Here is a 17262-nt window from a genome sequence, read left to right on the forward strand (position 1 = left end):
GGTTCCCTATCAGTTTTAGCCCAGATCATGATCTCAGGGTTATGAGATTGAGTCCCTTATCAAACTGCTCAAGATTCTCTCTCTCCCTCTCTGGTCTGTCACTCTCTAAATAAATAAATACATACATACATACATACATACATACATACATACATACATACTATTACGAGAAACAAAGGAGAATATTATACAATGATAAGACGGTCAATTCACCAAGAAGATATAAACACCACACATGGACAGAACAGCAGAGTTTCAAAATACATGAAGCAAATATTGATAGAACTGCAGGGAGAAAAAGGCAGCTCTGTGAAAACAGTAGGAGACTTCCATACTCTAATCTCCATAGCAGACAGAACAACCAGACAGAATATCAGTTAGGAAAATGGAGGACGTGAGCAACACCAAAAACCAGTTGGACCTTATACACACACATAGAATGCAATCCAACAAGTGCAAAAGACACATTTTTTCCCAAGTTCACTTGGAACATTTGCCACCATAGGTTATGCAAAACAAACAAACAAACAACAACAGCAAAAATAAGGCTTAATAATTCTTAAAAGGCTGAAATTCATATAGGGTATCTTTACCAAGCATAATGGAAGAAAACTAGAAAATCAATCACAGGAAGAAAACTGGAAAATTCATCAAAACATAGAAATCAAACAACACTTTCTTAAACAGCCATGAGGTCAAAGAAGAAATCACAGGGAAATGAGAAAATATCTGGAGACAAACAAAAATGAAAACACAGCATACCAAAACCTATGGGATGCAGCAAAAGCAGTACACGAGGAAAGTTTATAGTAAATGTTTACATTAAAAGAGAAGAAAGTTCTCAGAAAACATGATTATATATTAGAAATTTCATAGACTTGAACCTGGTAAAAGTAGTTCATGTTTATAATGGACCTTGCTTTTCTTTTTTCTTTACCTTCTTAGCTCTCTAAAGCCCTTTATATCTCAATGGATTTTCCAGTGGCAGGAGAGGAAAAAATAACAATATGTATTAAATTATTGACCTGGAGGATGACAAAGCAGCAGCAGCAGAACCCAAAGTACTGACTCCCTCCCCCAAGACTGGACCCAACAGACTAAACCCTCATAGACTACACACACACACACACACACCCGAGAGACTGGACCCCTTACATTTTGGATTCCCATAAACTGAACTCCTCACAGACTGGACCCCCTCAGACACCAGACCCCTCACAGAATAGACCCCCTCTCAGACTAAACCCCCTCATAGACAGGACCCCTTAGAGTCCGGACCCTTCACAGACCAGACCCCTTCAAATACTGGGCCCCCACACAGGCTAAGCCCCTCATGTCCTATCCCAGCTCCTTAATACTTCTCCCTGTATCAGCTCTTCAGCCTGGAACATACCCCACACCCCACCTACAACCAGCATAACCATCTGGCTTGTCCTAATCATCCTCTACCCAAGGTTATCTCCTCCACACAGCTTTCCCTGTGACCCAGAGTCCCTGCACAATCCCCAAGGGTGCAGCAGTTGTGTCATGATGGCTCCTCCACAAAGAAAACCACTTGAGAGACCAGCCGTGCCTCCAACCCATTCCCACCCTCCCAATACTAAACAGAAGTCACTAGTCTCTAGGTTCTCAATTAGTGTCTGATGTGAACAAAGAGAAGATTTTGTGAATTTATATGTAAATAAATTAAGGTGGCATAGGCAGAATCACTTTTGTCTTCATTATTATGCTTGGCTACTTAAAAGACTTCTATTGGGAGTAATAATTTGTGTTCTAAGTACAAGTGTTTCTGGGAACACACTGTATGAATTATGAATACAATATCCACATGAAGCTAACACTGGCAACCCCCACAAACAGGGAATGGTACAAACAGCCTCACACAGACTCCAATGGAGTAGATTAACCATATTTTTCTCTTGAAGCTACATACATTTCCATGTCTTAGACTACGCATGAATCTAAAATTTTTTATAGAAAGTGTATTGAATTATTAGTGTTTCAAACTCAGCAAGTAAATTCTAGATTCCTTAATACTATCATGAAATAAAATATTAGAAATATTTGTATCTTATGTGGAATATACATAATGACACATATAATATTGGGTAAAACATGCTCATCTATTCCTTCATTAATCAACAAAATTATTTAAGAAAGAAACATGATCCTTGCTGTGTATGTTGAGATTAGTTTAGTGATTTCCTGTGATATTATTTAGTAAACTTCTTCCCCTCGCAAACCATAACAAAATACAGGGTACTTTCTAGTTATCTCTGTTTTTAAAATACTTCTTGAATCATAAATAATAATTTTTTCCTAGTAAACCAAAACTATTCACATTAGTATTAACTACAAGATATTTTTCCTAGAAAATATCAGCAGTGGATGGTATTATGTTGGCTAAGTGCATTTTCTAGGTCACTTGCTGGCTTGAGTAAAAGATCCAATCTCTCTGCTCAACTCCTTCTTGTAAATTTGGGATAAAAGTGGCTCCTGGGAGGTCTGGGGGACACAGTTGGTTAAGTGCCTTCAGTTCAACTCATGAACCCAGGGCCCTGGGATGGAGCCCTGCATTGGGCTCCCTGCTCAGCAAGGAGTCTGCTTTTCCCTTTCCTTCTGCTCCCTCCTCACATGTGCTCTCTCTCTCTCTCACTCTCTCGCTCTCTCAAATAAATAAATAAAATATTTTTTAAGTGTCTCCTAAGTTTTTTGTAAGGATTAAATGAGTGAATACATGTTAATCATTATCCCTTTTTACATGTAATTATATTTCATTAATATAATTATATTATGTTATATATATAATATAATATATATTTGTTCCATTACAAATACGTATTAAATGCCTACCATACCATGCAAGCACTGTTCTAGCAGAGAACAAAAAGATGAGAGAAGTTTTCAAGGGTGACAAGTGCTAAAGAGAAAGATCAAGTTGGGGAGGGGGACAGGGAATGAGTGTGAGCATGGTGAGAGGTGGTGGGGGTAGCTATCTCATACAGGGGATCTGGGGGAAATCTCAATGAGAAGGTGCTTCCTGGCAAAACTTTGATTATTTCCCTCATTCCAGGCAAGGATGAAGTTCTCAAAGGGAAAGCATTCCACACAGAGAGTACACAAGGACAAAGGCCCACAGTGGTGCAGGCTTCACATCTTTGAGGACCAGCAAGGAGGCCAACATGGCTGCAGGTGAATGAGGTCACAAGAGGGAAGGGGAAGATGAGGTCAGAGGGGTGACCTGGGGTGCAGGACACACAGTGCCCTGAAGGTTGTTCTAAGGACATGGTCTTTTACCCTGAGATGGGGAGCAAATGGGAGTTTCCAAAGTCTGGCTGATCTGCTAAGAAAGAATGGTGCAGTGGTAAAGGTTGTGGGGAGAGAGCTAAGTTTTACAGACGATGGTGGCTTGAATCAGGGTGGTAGCTGTGGAGGTGACAGGACAGTGGTTAGATTGTCAATGGTCCTAAGCAGGGACCATGGGATTTGTCCATGGTTAAGGATTGTGGGACAGAAATGCTAAAGATGAGTCAAGGCTGACTATGGCTTTTGGCCTGAGCGACTTATAAGAGAGTTGCCATTTGCTAAGATGAGCTAAACAGCAGGAGAAGCAGATTTTGTGTAAAATTCAGGAGTTTATTTTGGATCTGGTAAGTGAGTGATGCTTATTACACAGCCAAGTGGGACTCTTGAGCAGAAAGTTAGATATACATGCATGGTTTCAGGGGAAGAGTCCAGGCTGATGATAGAAATTCAGGAGTGACCCATATATAGAAATTTAAGTCTTACTTTAAATATGACATAACTCAATAGAGAATATAATATTTTTTAGGAAAAAATTAGTCATTCTGATCTATCCTTTCAATTATACCAGCCTGAAGTATATCTTACATCCTACGCTGGTATAGACATCAGAGGGGAGGGATTGAGGGGTGTCCTTTATCATCTCTAAATATATGGGCTGATATTCCATAACCAAAGTCAAGTGAGGAATAAAATGTAAACAAACGGACTTTTTATCTGTAATTTATCTCAATGTCATCCTGACCTCATACTATCTAAAGAAGAATGGTCCAAAAATTAGTGTTCTAGAAAAGAAGATCATTTTCCAAAAACACAAATAAAATCATAAATATAGACACCATAAACAATGAAGTGTCTTCTGCCGTAGCAGCAAAGGAACAAATATGCTACAGTACTCAGAATTGAAATAGCAATTAGCTAAGTAATAAAATTAGGGTGTTGAGTATCTCCTGTTCCATCTAAGCATCAGTGCCCAAGATGATGTTTCCTAGGAAACCAAAAACCTCCCCAGCACAAATGTTGTGAAATAAGTCCCCCCCAAATGTTGCATTCTAGACACTCCCCAAGGACTTAGAAACAAAATCAATCAGATCAAGTCAGTTAAAAAAAGACAGAATACATTAAATAAAGAAATAGAAGACTTACACCCTGAAACTATAGAACGTTTAAAAAAAATGAGAGATCTAAGTAAATAAGGGTTTGACCATGTTTATGGGTTGAAATGTTTGATTTTTTTAAAGTTGTCAGTTGGCTGCAAACTAATACACAGATCCAATGCAATCCTAAACAAATTCCCAGAAGCCTTTCTGCCAGATAGATAGATAAACTGATTCTGACGTTCATATGAAAATGCAAACAATCTAGAATACCCAAAGCAATTTTTTTAAAAAGATTTATTGATTTCAGAGAAAGACACAGAGAAAGAGAAGCAGACTCCCCACTGAGCACTGAGCCTGGGGCTCTATCCCATGACCCTGAAATCATGACCTGAGCTGAAATCAAGTCAGATGCTTAACTGCCTAAGCCACCCAGGCACCCCTAGAATACCCAAAGCAATTTAAAGAAAATAATAGCAAAGTTAGAGGATTATGATACCTGATTCAAGACCTATTGAGAAAGCTACAGTACATGAGATGGTATGGTATTGACAAAAGACAGATATATAGAGTAATGGAACAGAATGAGTTCAGAAATTAAATCAGCCTTATATGGTCAACTGGTTTTTGACACAGGTACCAAGGCAAGGAATTGAGAAAAGAAAAGTCTTTTTAAGGAATGGTGCTGAATATTGGATAACCCAATGGAAAAATACAAGAATGTCATCCTTATCTCATACCATATATTAAAATTAACTTGAAGTTTATCTCACAATAGACCTAAATGGAAAAACTAAAACTACACAACTTCTAGAAGAAAAGAACATTTGCAAACTTAGAGTAGGCAAAGACTTCTCATACAAGACTTTAAAAGCACAAACCATAAGAGAAAATAAACAAAGTGATGAGTTGAACTTTATCACCACTAAAACTTTTCTTATTTAAAAGGCGCCATGAAGAATTAGGTATTGGTTTCTTGGGTATGACACCAAAAGCATAAGTGACAAAAGAAAAAATGAGCTGATCTATATCAAGATTAAAAACTTTGAGAACACCACTGAGAAAGTAAAAGGACAACCCACAGAAAAAGAGAAAATATTCTAATGTATCTCTAAGAAGGGACTTATACTAGAATATATATAGAAGTCTTACAGCTCAAAAAAAAAAAAAAGGCAAACAACCCAATTTACAAATGCATAAGGTATTTGAATAGATATTTCTTTGAACAGATACAATAAGCATGTGAAAAGATGATGTACATTAGTCAACAGGGAAAGGTAAGTCAAAACTGAGATGAGACATCGCTTCACACCCACAAGAATGGCTATCAACAGAAAGACAAATAATAAATGAGTCCTGGAGAGGGTGTGGAGACACTGTGATCCTGATATACTGCTCGTGAGATCGTAAAATGGGGCAGCCTCTTTGGAACACAGATCAGAAGTTCCTCAAAATGTTCAACATCAAGTTACCCTTTGACCCAACTGTTCCACTCCTCAGTATACACCCAAAGGAAATGAAAACATATGGTCACACAAAACTTTGCACATGGAAATGTCTAACATTCTTATCATTAGTAGCTGAAAAGTAAAAACTACCTAAATGTCCATCAACCAATGAATGGATAAGTAAAACGGGATATATCCATATAATGGGGTATTATTTGGCCCTAAGAAGGAATGCAGTATCAACACATGCTACAACATGGGTAAATCCTGAAAACACTGAGCCACATGAAAGAAGACAGTCACCAAAGACCACACATCATATGATCGAGAACAGACAAATGCATGGGAACAGTAAGTAAGAGGGCGGGGAGGGAAGAACTGCGAGTCACTGCTGATGGGTATGGATCTCTTTCGGTTGTCCTCTTTTAGAACATAAAGTGTTCTAAAATTAGACTGTGTGATCGCTGTTCAACCCCGTGACTAAAACAAAAACCACTGAACTGTACACTTTAACTGCATGAATTCTATGGCATGTGGATTACATTTCAGGAAAGCTAGTTTTTTTTTTTTTTTTTTTTTTTTAAAGCTCTATGAAGAAAACAAAAAAAGCAATGGGAGAAAAATTCATATTACATGTATCTGACAAAACATAGAATAAAGAACACTACTGACCCAATAATATGATGATAAACAATCCAATAAAAAGCGAGCAAAAGATCTGAAGAGACACTTTACCAAAGATATGCCAAAAGCCCATCAGGATATAAAAAGGTAATGACCATCAATTATCAGCAGGGAAATGCAAATTAAAACTACTGTGAGATACAAGTATATACCCATTAAAATGGGTAAAATTGAAAACACAAGTCTGAAGTGTTGATAGGAATGTACAGTAAGAAGAACTTACATACACTGTAGACAAAAACGTAAAATGGTAAAACCACTTCGGAAAACTAACAGTTTCTTAGAAAGTTCAACCTAATCCCTACTCCATGGCCCACTCATTCTGCTCCAAGCTCTTCATCCACAGCAAGGCTCTCCATGAATGTTCATAGCAGCTTTGTTCATAATGGCCCCCAAACTGGAAATAATCCAAATGTCCAGCAACAGCACATGGATAAAATGTGGACTAGTTGTAACAATGGAATACTACTCAGCAGTGAAAAAGAATGAACTACTGATTGTACCATCACACTAATTAACGTCAGGAAATATGATGAGTGAAATAAGCCAGAGACATGAAGTGTACCACTGTATAATTCCATTTACATCATATTTTAGAAAATGCAAAATCATCTCTAATGCCTCTGAGTAGTTGCCTCCAGGGTCATTGGTAAGGAAGGGAGCACATCAAAGGACAAAAGGGATCTCTGGGGTGATGGAAATTTTCTGGTTTTGATCATGGTGGTGATTTGGCCAGTATGATTCGCTCTCACATTCATCACTGAACTGTTCACTTCAAATGGGGGCATTTAATTGGATGTAAATTATACCTCGACAAAGCTGATTTTTAAAAAAAAAAAAAAAAGGAATGAGAACTAATGGAGAAAGAATTTATACGCAAGTTAACAGCTGGAAATTAGCAAATCCAATGTTTGTGTAAATAGTGCCCCTAAACTTCTCAAGGGTACATGTAAATCGTGTTCTCCTTAAACATTTTAAATGTTCCTTGCCTGTAGATCTGGATTCTGTAACTAACTTGCCTCACAAACCTCATATGGTAACCCAAGAGTTAATTCTAGCCCAACTCCTCTGGATTATTACAAATTCTGAGCGAATGTGAGGACATTTCAGGATAACTGTGAAAAAGAAATAAATCTCTGATAGAAAAACTCAGGAAAGGGATGGGGACAGCTGTGCCCCAAGAAGACTTCCAGACTTTGTCCCCAGGTTCGTTCCATTCCAGACACTTTTATGTTCTCATGCTGACCTTACTTTATATAAACTGCTTCTGGTAAGGACACAATCAAGTTGCTTAGAAAGTTAGAATTTAAATCTACTTGAACTTCATCTCACAAAACGAAAGACCATCTGCAGAGACACTAATGAAATGAGACAGATGTCCATAAAGAAACAGTCTGTATTGAGAACCTGCTATTTATGGCACTCTTCAGTTTGAATGCATTTTTATTTTTTATACATTTTTCCCATTCAGAAATCACTATAACCTTCTAATGTAAATATTATGATGATGAAGATGTCAATATTATTCTTTCTTTCCATTAAGGAAACTGATACTCAGAGAGGCCCAAATTCACCCAGCTCGTAAGAGGCAAGAGCTGAGATTTACGTAACGGGGGTGATTTCAACTGACTTATTTAGCGACACATCCATAAACAGAGAACTTAAAGCAAGTGAATACGGACAGCCTGAATTCCAATACTAATGCTTTTTTTTTTTACATCACCAATAAAAACACATATTTAAATATTCTGCTGACATTCCGTGGGGCTTTTTCTTGTCATTAAAATGTCATATTGTTCCTACAGGGAAGTCAGCATTTGCTGAGAAAGTGGTTCAGCTGCTTCTTTGAGAGGAGACTCTATTGTTAAAAGGAAAACCACAACCCCCAAATAGCACCACCTAGATTAAGGCCCCAAGTCAATAAACCAAGACTTAATAAATAACCTAATGGCAGTTTCAATCCCCCAGGAATATAATTTTTAATCAGTCAATATAGAATTTCCTGGTCAATATGAAGAAATTTACCGATAAACCCCTTCTTTTCCCTTTAGGAGGGCAACCCTGACTAAACAATGCATTTCTTGCTAATAAATTGCTTTTTTTTCCCCTTTTTCAATTTTCTCTCTTTGCCTTTAAAAACCTTTCTTTCTTGTTAGCTCTGCAGAGCTCTCTGCTTGCTAGATGGGAGGCCCGCCCAACTCGTGAATCATTTAATAAAGCCAACTAGATCTTCATATTTACTTGGTTGAATTTTGTTTTTTTAACACTGTATAAAACAAAGTCATGTGAGCTTCTAGGGAGCATCCCAAATTTTAGGGAGAACTACTGCTCTCAGGAGGAACCAGAGTGTGACAAATTATTAAACAGTATAGCAAGAAATCAGGAAAGATAGCATTTAGGTAATCAATGAGAACCAGCAGTCTAATCTTCTTAAACCATCAGTCTTACGGGTGACACTAACACCCAAAGCTATAAAACTGGTCACTGATGTGGGAAACGAAGGCAAAAGAAAAAAAAATATTATACTTCCTTACTACTTCTAGCCCACTGACACGTCCTTAGAACAGGGAGTGACCTTCCTCGAGGAACTCGGCTGCCTGAATCTTAATATTTTGCTTAGTCCAAGAGGTAATCTTAGCCCGACCCCCCAGAATCCTGGAAGTCTACTTTAACATATAAAAATTCCTTTGGAAACTTCCTTGTGTCTACCATCTCCCGACCAAGGTACATGTTGGCAATCATTCTCCAAGCCTATGAGACCCCAATATACATCTGAAGAGTCTCACGACTGAGTTTCTACTAAACAGTCATAAATGAGCTTTTTCTAACAATAGCCAGCCCCATCAGGGTCCTGGAATCCTTGTTTCCAAAATAACCTGGAGGCTTGTGAGGTCCCTAACCCCTCCTCCCAGCTTAAAAGTATATAATGGGTCACCTATCACAACCCAGGCAGCTCTGGGTCTGCCCAGGGGTCCTATCCAGTGCTTTAATAAAACCACATCTCTGCCCTGAAGACATCTCCAGAATTCCTTCTTGGCTGTTGTCTTTGAACCCCAACATTTTCCTACATTGGTCACTACCTAGGATGGTCACTTGACAGAGAAAAATCATCCACATGCTTCTAGTCTAGATACTTTTTTTAAATGTTTGTACAAAAATGTTCTATAATGTCCTACAAAAAAGCTCATGAAAAGCAAAAACAAAAACCTACTAGTGGGGAGGGCAGGCTCGTTTCATTTACCACTTTATGTGTTACATTTACATGTGTCTTACATGTTCGGGTCAAGGTTCCACCTGAATATTCAGCTTATTTCCTCCCTCTTCTGGTAATCTCTGGTGTTACTGGAATGCAGAAGTCATCTGCTGGGGGAGACGGTGTCATGGTCTGACCCAACTAGACTTGTCTCACGCCTGGCACGAGTTCTAGTTCAGTGCCATGTGCGTTTCTGTGCCGACAGAGCAGCTGGAAGGACAGAGCCCACAGCCACCATCTGCTGCCCTCCCCCAGCATCCCTCGAAATGAAGACAAGGTGGGTGTTTCTCCTAGAGACGGGAAGGCTGTGTCCCTCGCAGTGGGCCCACGGAAGTGTTTTCAGGAAGCAACATTTGGAGCTCGAGCGTGAAAAAGCGAAAGAGACCTCTGAGGGGAGGCGCCCTGCAGTGGCAGCAGGGAGCTCTATGGTGGGGACGAGCGATCATTGGTCCAGAGCAGCAGCTACAGAAACAGACCCGACGAGGCCCACAGACTCCCGTGGCTGGCCCGCCAACGGGAAGGGCAACCGCATCTCCCGGGTCACTGCTCCCACTCCCACTGCTCACCTGGCCTGCTACCTCAGCTTCCTTCACCAGCCGGCACCCTCTTCTTTGAGTTTTCGATCCCCACCCCCCAGACCCCCTCCACACTCCTCAGGCAAAGGGGGTACTTACAGCTGCATGACCAAGTACAAGTGATTGGGGCTTTCGTAAATGTCCTCCAGGGCGACAATGTTTTCATGCTTAATCCTGAAAGAGAAAAAAAGCACACACAAACAGAAGAGTGAGTATAATGAGGCATGAAAACTTCTTTAAAATGTCCTTAGAGCAGAAAGTTCTAAGACAGAATCCAAACTCCTTAAGATGACCTTTGAGACTCTGCACAAGCTTGTCCCCAAATTGCCTTCTAGACCTATGTCCCAACATGGCTCTCCGGCTCTTCCTGAGGTGCCATACTTCCTCCCATGGCATCCCCAGGTTAGCTGTTGTCCCTGCATTCATTCAGGTGGATCCCAGCCATGGGCCAACTCGGTAAAAATCCTCTTAGACCTTTCAGGGCCCAACTCAACAGCTGAGCCCCATGGACAATGTCATTGCTCCCTCCTTTGGAGTACCACAGTGGCCCTCCCAGTGAACAGGCAAGGTCACCATCTGCTCACCAAGCCCAGCCCCCTTGCAGACTGTCCCTTCCAGGGAATAGCTTCCTTGTCACGTCCATGACTCCAGTCCAGGCAGAGGAAGACCAGACTGACCCCCCTCATCGGGGTTCTAGTTACCACCACCGCCAAAGGTCAACCCAAGACCCCAAGCCAACTAGACTGATTCCAACCAAAGTGTGGTTCCCAGACACAGCACCAGCACCTCCCGGGAGCTTGTTAGAAATGCAGATTCTCAGGCCCTACCCTGGTCAAACAGATCCAGAATCCCTGGGGGACAGAGCCCAGGAGCTGGTTCAGTAAGATCCTGAGATGATCTCTATGCACAATCTGGTAGTCACAATCCGGTAGTCAACCCCTGCTTTTTAAGCTTCAGTGTTCATGCACGTTGACATGGATTCTGGGCTGCCCTCCCCATTTGGATCCAGTGCGGGCTGGGGCAGGCCTGAGCATTTGTATTTCTAACAAGTTCCCAGGGGATGCTGATACTTCTGGTCTGAGTCAAGTGGCAAAGTCCTGACTCCAGAGCTAAGAAAGAGGGAAACAGCCTAACACCAGGCCCTGGGAATTAGCCATTAAGAGTAGCTTTTGTTCAGAATATAAGGCACACTATTTATTTTAAAGCATTTGCAAGAAGAATCATTTCATTACTCTAGGAGCTAATGAACTCTTACCACCAGCCTCTCATGGACATAACTGCTGAACCATACAAAAGCAAGCATTTCATATGCAGATTCCCTTGCCCCCTCCCCCATGCCTGGAAAGCAGGGACTATGTCTTATTTCATTTCCCCTCATTCCTAGCATCCATCTGCTTAATAAATATTGGCTCAATGAATGAATGATATTTAAAGGCTGTCCCTACTCAAGAGCAAGAATCATTGGGGCACCTGGGTGGCTCAGTGGGTTGAAGCCTCTGCTCGGTCATGGTCTCAGGGTTTTGTGATGGAGCCCAGCATCGGGTTCTCTCTGCTCAGCCGGGAGCCTGCTTCCCCCTCTCTCTCTGCCTGCCTCTCTACTTGTGATCTCTCTCTGTCAAATAAATAAATAAAATCTTTAAAAAAAAAAAAAAGAAAAAAAAGAATCATTATTTACTTAGGGGGAAATGGAGGCAATTTTTCAAAGTGTGAGCTGTCTTTCCCTCAAACAGAAGTTTATAAGGTGGAACAAATCAGAATATGATCTTCCCTCCTAGCTAATGAGAAAAGCGAACAAAAGATGTAACTGAGGGCGGCAGTGTTTTATTCTGATTTCTACAGCTCTGATTAGTCAGAGGTGTTCTGATTAGCGGGAGTTCGTAGGAGCAGAGATGACAGATGACATGAAATTCACTTTTCATCTGACTCCTGTCCACAGAGCTACAGCCTAATATTTACTTGTTAGTTGTGGTTACTTTGCTACCTGAGCAAAACAATATCCAAACTATATAAATAATTTCCATAATAATATTATACAGATAATATAATAATAGTATATCAGAGGAACCAAGTAAACTATGCTACCAAGGAAACCATGACAAATTAAGTTAGGACTGCTGAGATCCTAGATGTTTCTGGAATGATCATTATTGGATATCCTGAAAGAATTATGACCACAAAAAGTATAGAGCATATGGAAATTCCCAGTTTTTTAATTTTTAAAAATTTTCACTTAGTATCATTCCCAGGGGCACAAACATTTTCTTTCAGTGAGGTTAATTTGGGGGTTCACGAAAAGCTTAGACTTATGGGGTGATAAGAAAGAGTGGGGTTTACTTGAAGGGTTGCCAGTTACAATGCAGGGCACCTAGTTATGTTTAATTCTAGATAAACAAATACTTTTCTCAGTGTAAGTACATCCTGAATATTGCAGGGAATTTCTCTGACATTCAAACGAGTCTGAGCATCCCGCACTTTCATGCGCTAAATCTGGCCATGCTGGGTACATGAATCACAGTCAATGGCCTCTAGACTGAGCTTTGAGATTTGTACCTACCTTCCCCCCCGCCCACCCCCAGAGGTTGAGCCAAGAAGGTTATTCCAGCCCTGGAGTACAGCCATTAACACAGATTCAACTATATACAAATCATTTCTGTGCAAAGCACTTGCCCCACCAAAGTAGGAGACTCTAATAAATGAGGAACATAATCCCTTCTTTGGATGCAAGGGATAGAAAAATTAAAGTCTACTTAACCTGCCATTCTTACATGAGTCCTTGCAATGGCTGGAAAGATACTGCTTCTGACTCTCCCCCCTCAACTAATAAATCAAGCAGTCATTCAAATGTCATTTACTGAGTTTCAGCTCTGTTTCTGGAAGAATACTAGAAACATACAAAATAAGATTTTGCCTTCCAAAGATGGAGAGACCCACGCAGAATTTAGGAAAATATTAAATGCTAAACTCCTGTAGCATTGCTGTGAAGTTCAGAAAAAAACAAGACCCACGATGAGCCAGAAGTACAAGCAAAGGTCTCAGAATATGATGGGCATCGTGCTGGATGAATGATGCCTGAACAAGCAGACTGCAGAAACCACAGAGAAATCCTCACATGGCCTCTGCAATGTGTCTTAAGAAAAGTGGTTTAACTTAACTTGTGGATGTTAAAACGCCATAGAAGAAAACATTCTGGCCCCCAACAGCTGTTCCTAGGTACATTATTCCACCCTCACACTCTTTTAAGATATACAAAAACTGAGTTTCAAGTTTTAGCACAGGGCACCTAGGTTGTCTCCACAAGCGTCAGAGGAACATCCCCCCACACACGTCTGGGCATTCCCCGCGTACCAGGCACTGCACCAGGAGTCCCAAGAGCGCTAGGTCAGCCCTCGTGGAGCTCACCCAGGTGGCCTTCCAGCTACAGCAAGGACACCACCCAGCCAAAGCCAGCCTTTCGCATATGTACCAGGAATCAGCCTCCTTGTAATGAGTGGTGACTCCTGGGAGTGACTGATAACACGCTGACAGCCTCTTCTCCTACTCCCGCAAACACTGGAGGGATACAGCGTCAGCTTAGCGTTCGCTCCTTCTGGTCGACCAGTCCTCCTCCACTGGGGTTTCTATTCCTCTCATTCCACTGTTGCCACTCATTGGTCCAGAACTGAGAGCAGTGATCCTGGTGTAAATTATAGCACCAAGAATAGGGTATTAAATAAGAGAGGTGAACTATTCACCATCGTGAACTGATGTTATACTTTTGCAAATAAAGCCTAATATTAGGTTCATTTTATTTTAAAAGCAGTTGCTCAACTGTTGGTATCTCAAGAATGTAAGTTCCATGGAGGTGGGGATTTTTAACTCTTTTGTTCACTACCATTCCCCTGATGCCAAGAAAAGTGCAAAGGTGGTAAATACTCGCAACACACATTTGTTGAATGAAGGGATGGATGGATGGATGGATGGATGGATGGATGGATATCAAGTGTTGGGTCAATTAAATGACCAGATCAGTTTTACCTGAACTTCTACTGAAAAAGATCTCCTTTCTTATTCAGTCTTGACCTTTTGAGCTTCAAGTCTTCACCTTTAGCTTCACTAAATTCAATTTTCTGGGGTTCCATGTGGTGCTTCAGATGATTAAGACTATTTTGAATTTTTATTCTCCCATCTATTATATTTACTGTCTCTCCCAACTTTGGGCCCTTTACATATTTTGTTGGTATACATCCATCCCATATGTCTTTTTTTTTTTTTTTTTTTTTTTTTTTTGGAGAGAGAGCGAGCAGGAGAATGCGCATGTGCGAGTGGGGAAGGGCAGAGAGGGAGGGAGAGAAAGAGTCTTAAAGCAGGCTCCACATCCAGCAGAGCTTGATATAGAACTAGACCTCACAACCTTGAGATCATTACTTGAGCTAAAATCAAGAGTCGGAGACTTAACTGACTGAGGCACCTGAGTGCCCCTCAACCCATATGTCTTCATCCAAATTCCTCAAGTCTGAAATGGGAAGGTTACTCATCAGAGCTGCCCCCTGGTGTTATACCAGAGACCCCCATCAAGATAACCACGACACGAGTCAGCTGGCTTCCACTACTTTCAAGCTGTGAACCCAGCAGGACCATCATCGAGCCCATATTTTACCGTCTTATCCATAAGGAGACAATTAGATTCCTTGCTGAAATGGCACTCCTCAGTTTTACACACTACATAATACTATTTAAAAGGGAAATGGAACGTTTGGGAAGATTTGTTCTTAGTAAACCCATGGTGGCTCCTAGCAACCACTACAGTCTTTACTAAAGGATCACAAACCATCTGCTTAATTTACAGTTCCAGAATTGTGTTACGCAATGAAGTCAAACTTCCTGATCTATACATCTCACACCCTACCTGTTTTATGTTTGGAAAATTTGCCAACATCTCTTATATTCTTTTCTCAAGCATTTCAACTGTGACTCTTTTGTGATAAATGCAATTTCCTTAGTCTTCAGGGGTGTGAGACATTGAACTCTAGGGACGAATTAATATTACAATTTCTGGAGGCCCTATTTAGATCGCTATTTTATATGTATCATTTACTGAATGTTAACGATAGGCACACCACAGACACATTGCTGGTTCAGTTCCAGACCGCCATGACATAGTGAATATCACAACAAAAAAAGTCAAATGAATTTTTTTGGTTTCCCAATATACATAAAAGTTAAGTTGATACTATATTGCAATTCAGTAAGTATGCAATAGCATTATGTCTAAAAAGACAATGTACATACATTAGTTTAAAAAATATATACTTTATTGCTGGGGTGCCTGGCTGGCTCAGTCAGTAAAGCGTGCAAATTTTACCTTAGGGTGGTGAGTTCAAGCCCCATGTTGGGCCCAGAGTTTACTTAAAAAACACGTGATTGCTAAAAAATGCTAACCATAGTCTGAGCTTTCAGCAAGTCATAAACTTTTTGCTGGTCCAGGGTCTCAACTCAATATTAATGGCTGCTGACTGATCAGGGTGGAGTTTACTGAAGGCTGGGTTCACTGTGGTAATTTCTTAAAATAAAACAACAAAGAAGTTTGCTGTGATTGACTCTTCCTCTCATGGACAATTTCTCCGTAGCATGTGAAGCTGTTTGATAGCATTTTACCCAGGGCAGAACTTCTTTTGAAAGTGGAATCAGTCTTCTCAAACTTTGCTGTTGTTGTTGCTGTTGCTTTACCAACTAGGTTCATAGAATATTCTCAATCCTTTGTCGTCATTCAATAATCCTCACAGCATGTTCACTAGGAGTCGATTCCAACTCAAGGAACAAACTGCTCACCCATAAGAAGCAAATCCTCATCCGTGAAAATTTTATCTTAAAATTGATGTGATTCAGGCACATCTTCAGGCTTCACTTCAGATTCTGGTTCTCTTGCTATTTCCACCATATCTGCAGTGACCTCTTTCACCAATATCTTGAGCCCCTCAAAATTACTCAAGACAGTTAAAATCACTTCTGCCAAACTCCTGTTCATGTTGATACTTCGACCTCTTCCCACAATCAGGAATGTTCTTCATGGCATTTAGAATGGTGAATCCTTTCCAGAAGGCTTCCCATTTACTTTGTCCAAATCCATCAGAGGAATCACTATTTATGGCAGCTATAGCCTTAAAAAATGTTTTCTTAAATAACAAGACTTCAAAATCAAAATGACTCCTTGATCCCAGGACTGCAGGAAGGATGTTACATTAACAAGCATGAAAACACCATTCATCTCATCGGACATCACCGTCAGAGCTCTGGGGTGACCAGGAGCATAGTCAATGGGCAGTCACATTTTGAAAGGAATCCTTTGGGCAGGTCGTAAGAGCAGGATTAAAATATTTCATACACCATGTTATAAACAAATATGCTGTCATCCAGGCTTTGTTGTTCCACCGAAAGAACACAGAGTAGATTCAGGGTACTTCTTAAAGGCTCTAGATTTTTGGAATGGTAAGGGAGTGCTGGCTTCATGCTAAAGTCACGAGTTGCACTGGCCCCTAACAAGAGAGTTAGCCTGTCCTTTGAAGCTTTGAAGCGGGGCACTGATTTGTCCTCTCTAGCTATGACTGTCCTAGATGGTATCTTCTTCCAATAGAAGGCTACTTCATCCCCATTGAAAATCTATTGTGTAGTATAACCTCCTTCATTAATTATCTCAGTGGGATCTTCTGGAGAATTGCTGTGGCTTCTACACCTGCTCTTGTGGCTTCCCCTTGTGCTTTGATGTTATGGAGATGACCTCTCTCATTAAGTGTCACGACACAACCTTTACTAACCTCAGACTTTTCTTCTGCAGGTTCCTCAACTCTCTCGGCCTTCCCAGAAATGAAGAGAGTCAGGACCCTGCTCTGCATGAGGCTTTGGCTTAAGGGAATGTTGTGGCTGGC

General features: G+C 40.6%; 1 protein-coding gene across 5 annotated transcripts in view; it reads right to left on the minus strand.

Moving 5' to 3' along the window:
• Window positions 1-17262, minus strand: part of CAMK1D (calcium/calmodulin dependent protein kinase ID) — a 435921-nt gene that overhangs the window by 159615 nt on the left and 259044 nt on the right. For all 5 annotated transcript variants that reach the window (XM_059184140.1, XM_059184137.1, XM_059184139.1 and 2 more), the window contains one exon: window positions 10460-10534. In XM_059184140.1, the coding sequence (XP_059040123.1) occupies window positions 10460-10534 (75 nt within the window). The remainder of the gene's footprint in view (window positions 1-10459; window positions 10535-17262) is intronic.

The sequence above is a fragment of the Mustela lutreola genome, chromosome 8 (genome assembly GCF_030435805.1).
Source record: "Mustela lutreola isolate mMusLut2 chromosome 8, mMusLut2.pri, whole genome shotgun sequence".
NCBI classification, from domain to species: domain Eukaryota; kingdom Metazoa; phylum Chordata; class Mammalia; order Carnivora; family Mustelidae; genus Mustela; species Mustela lutreola.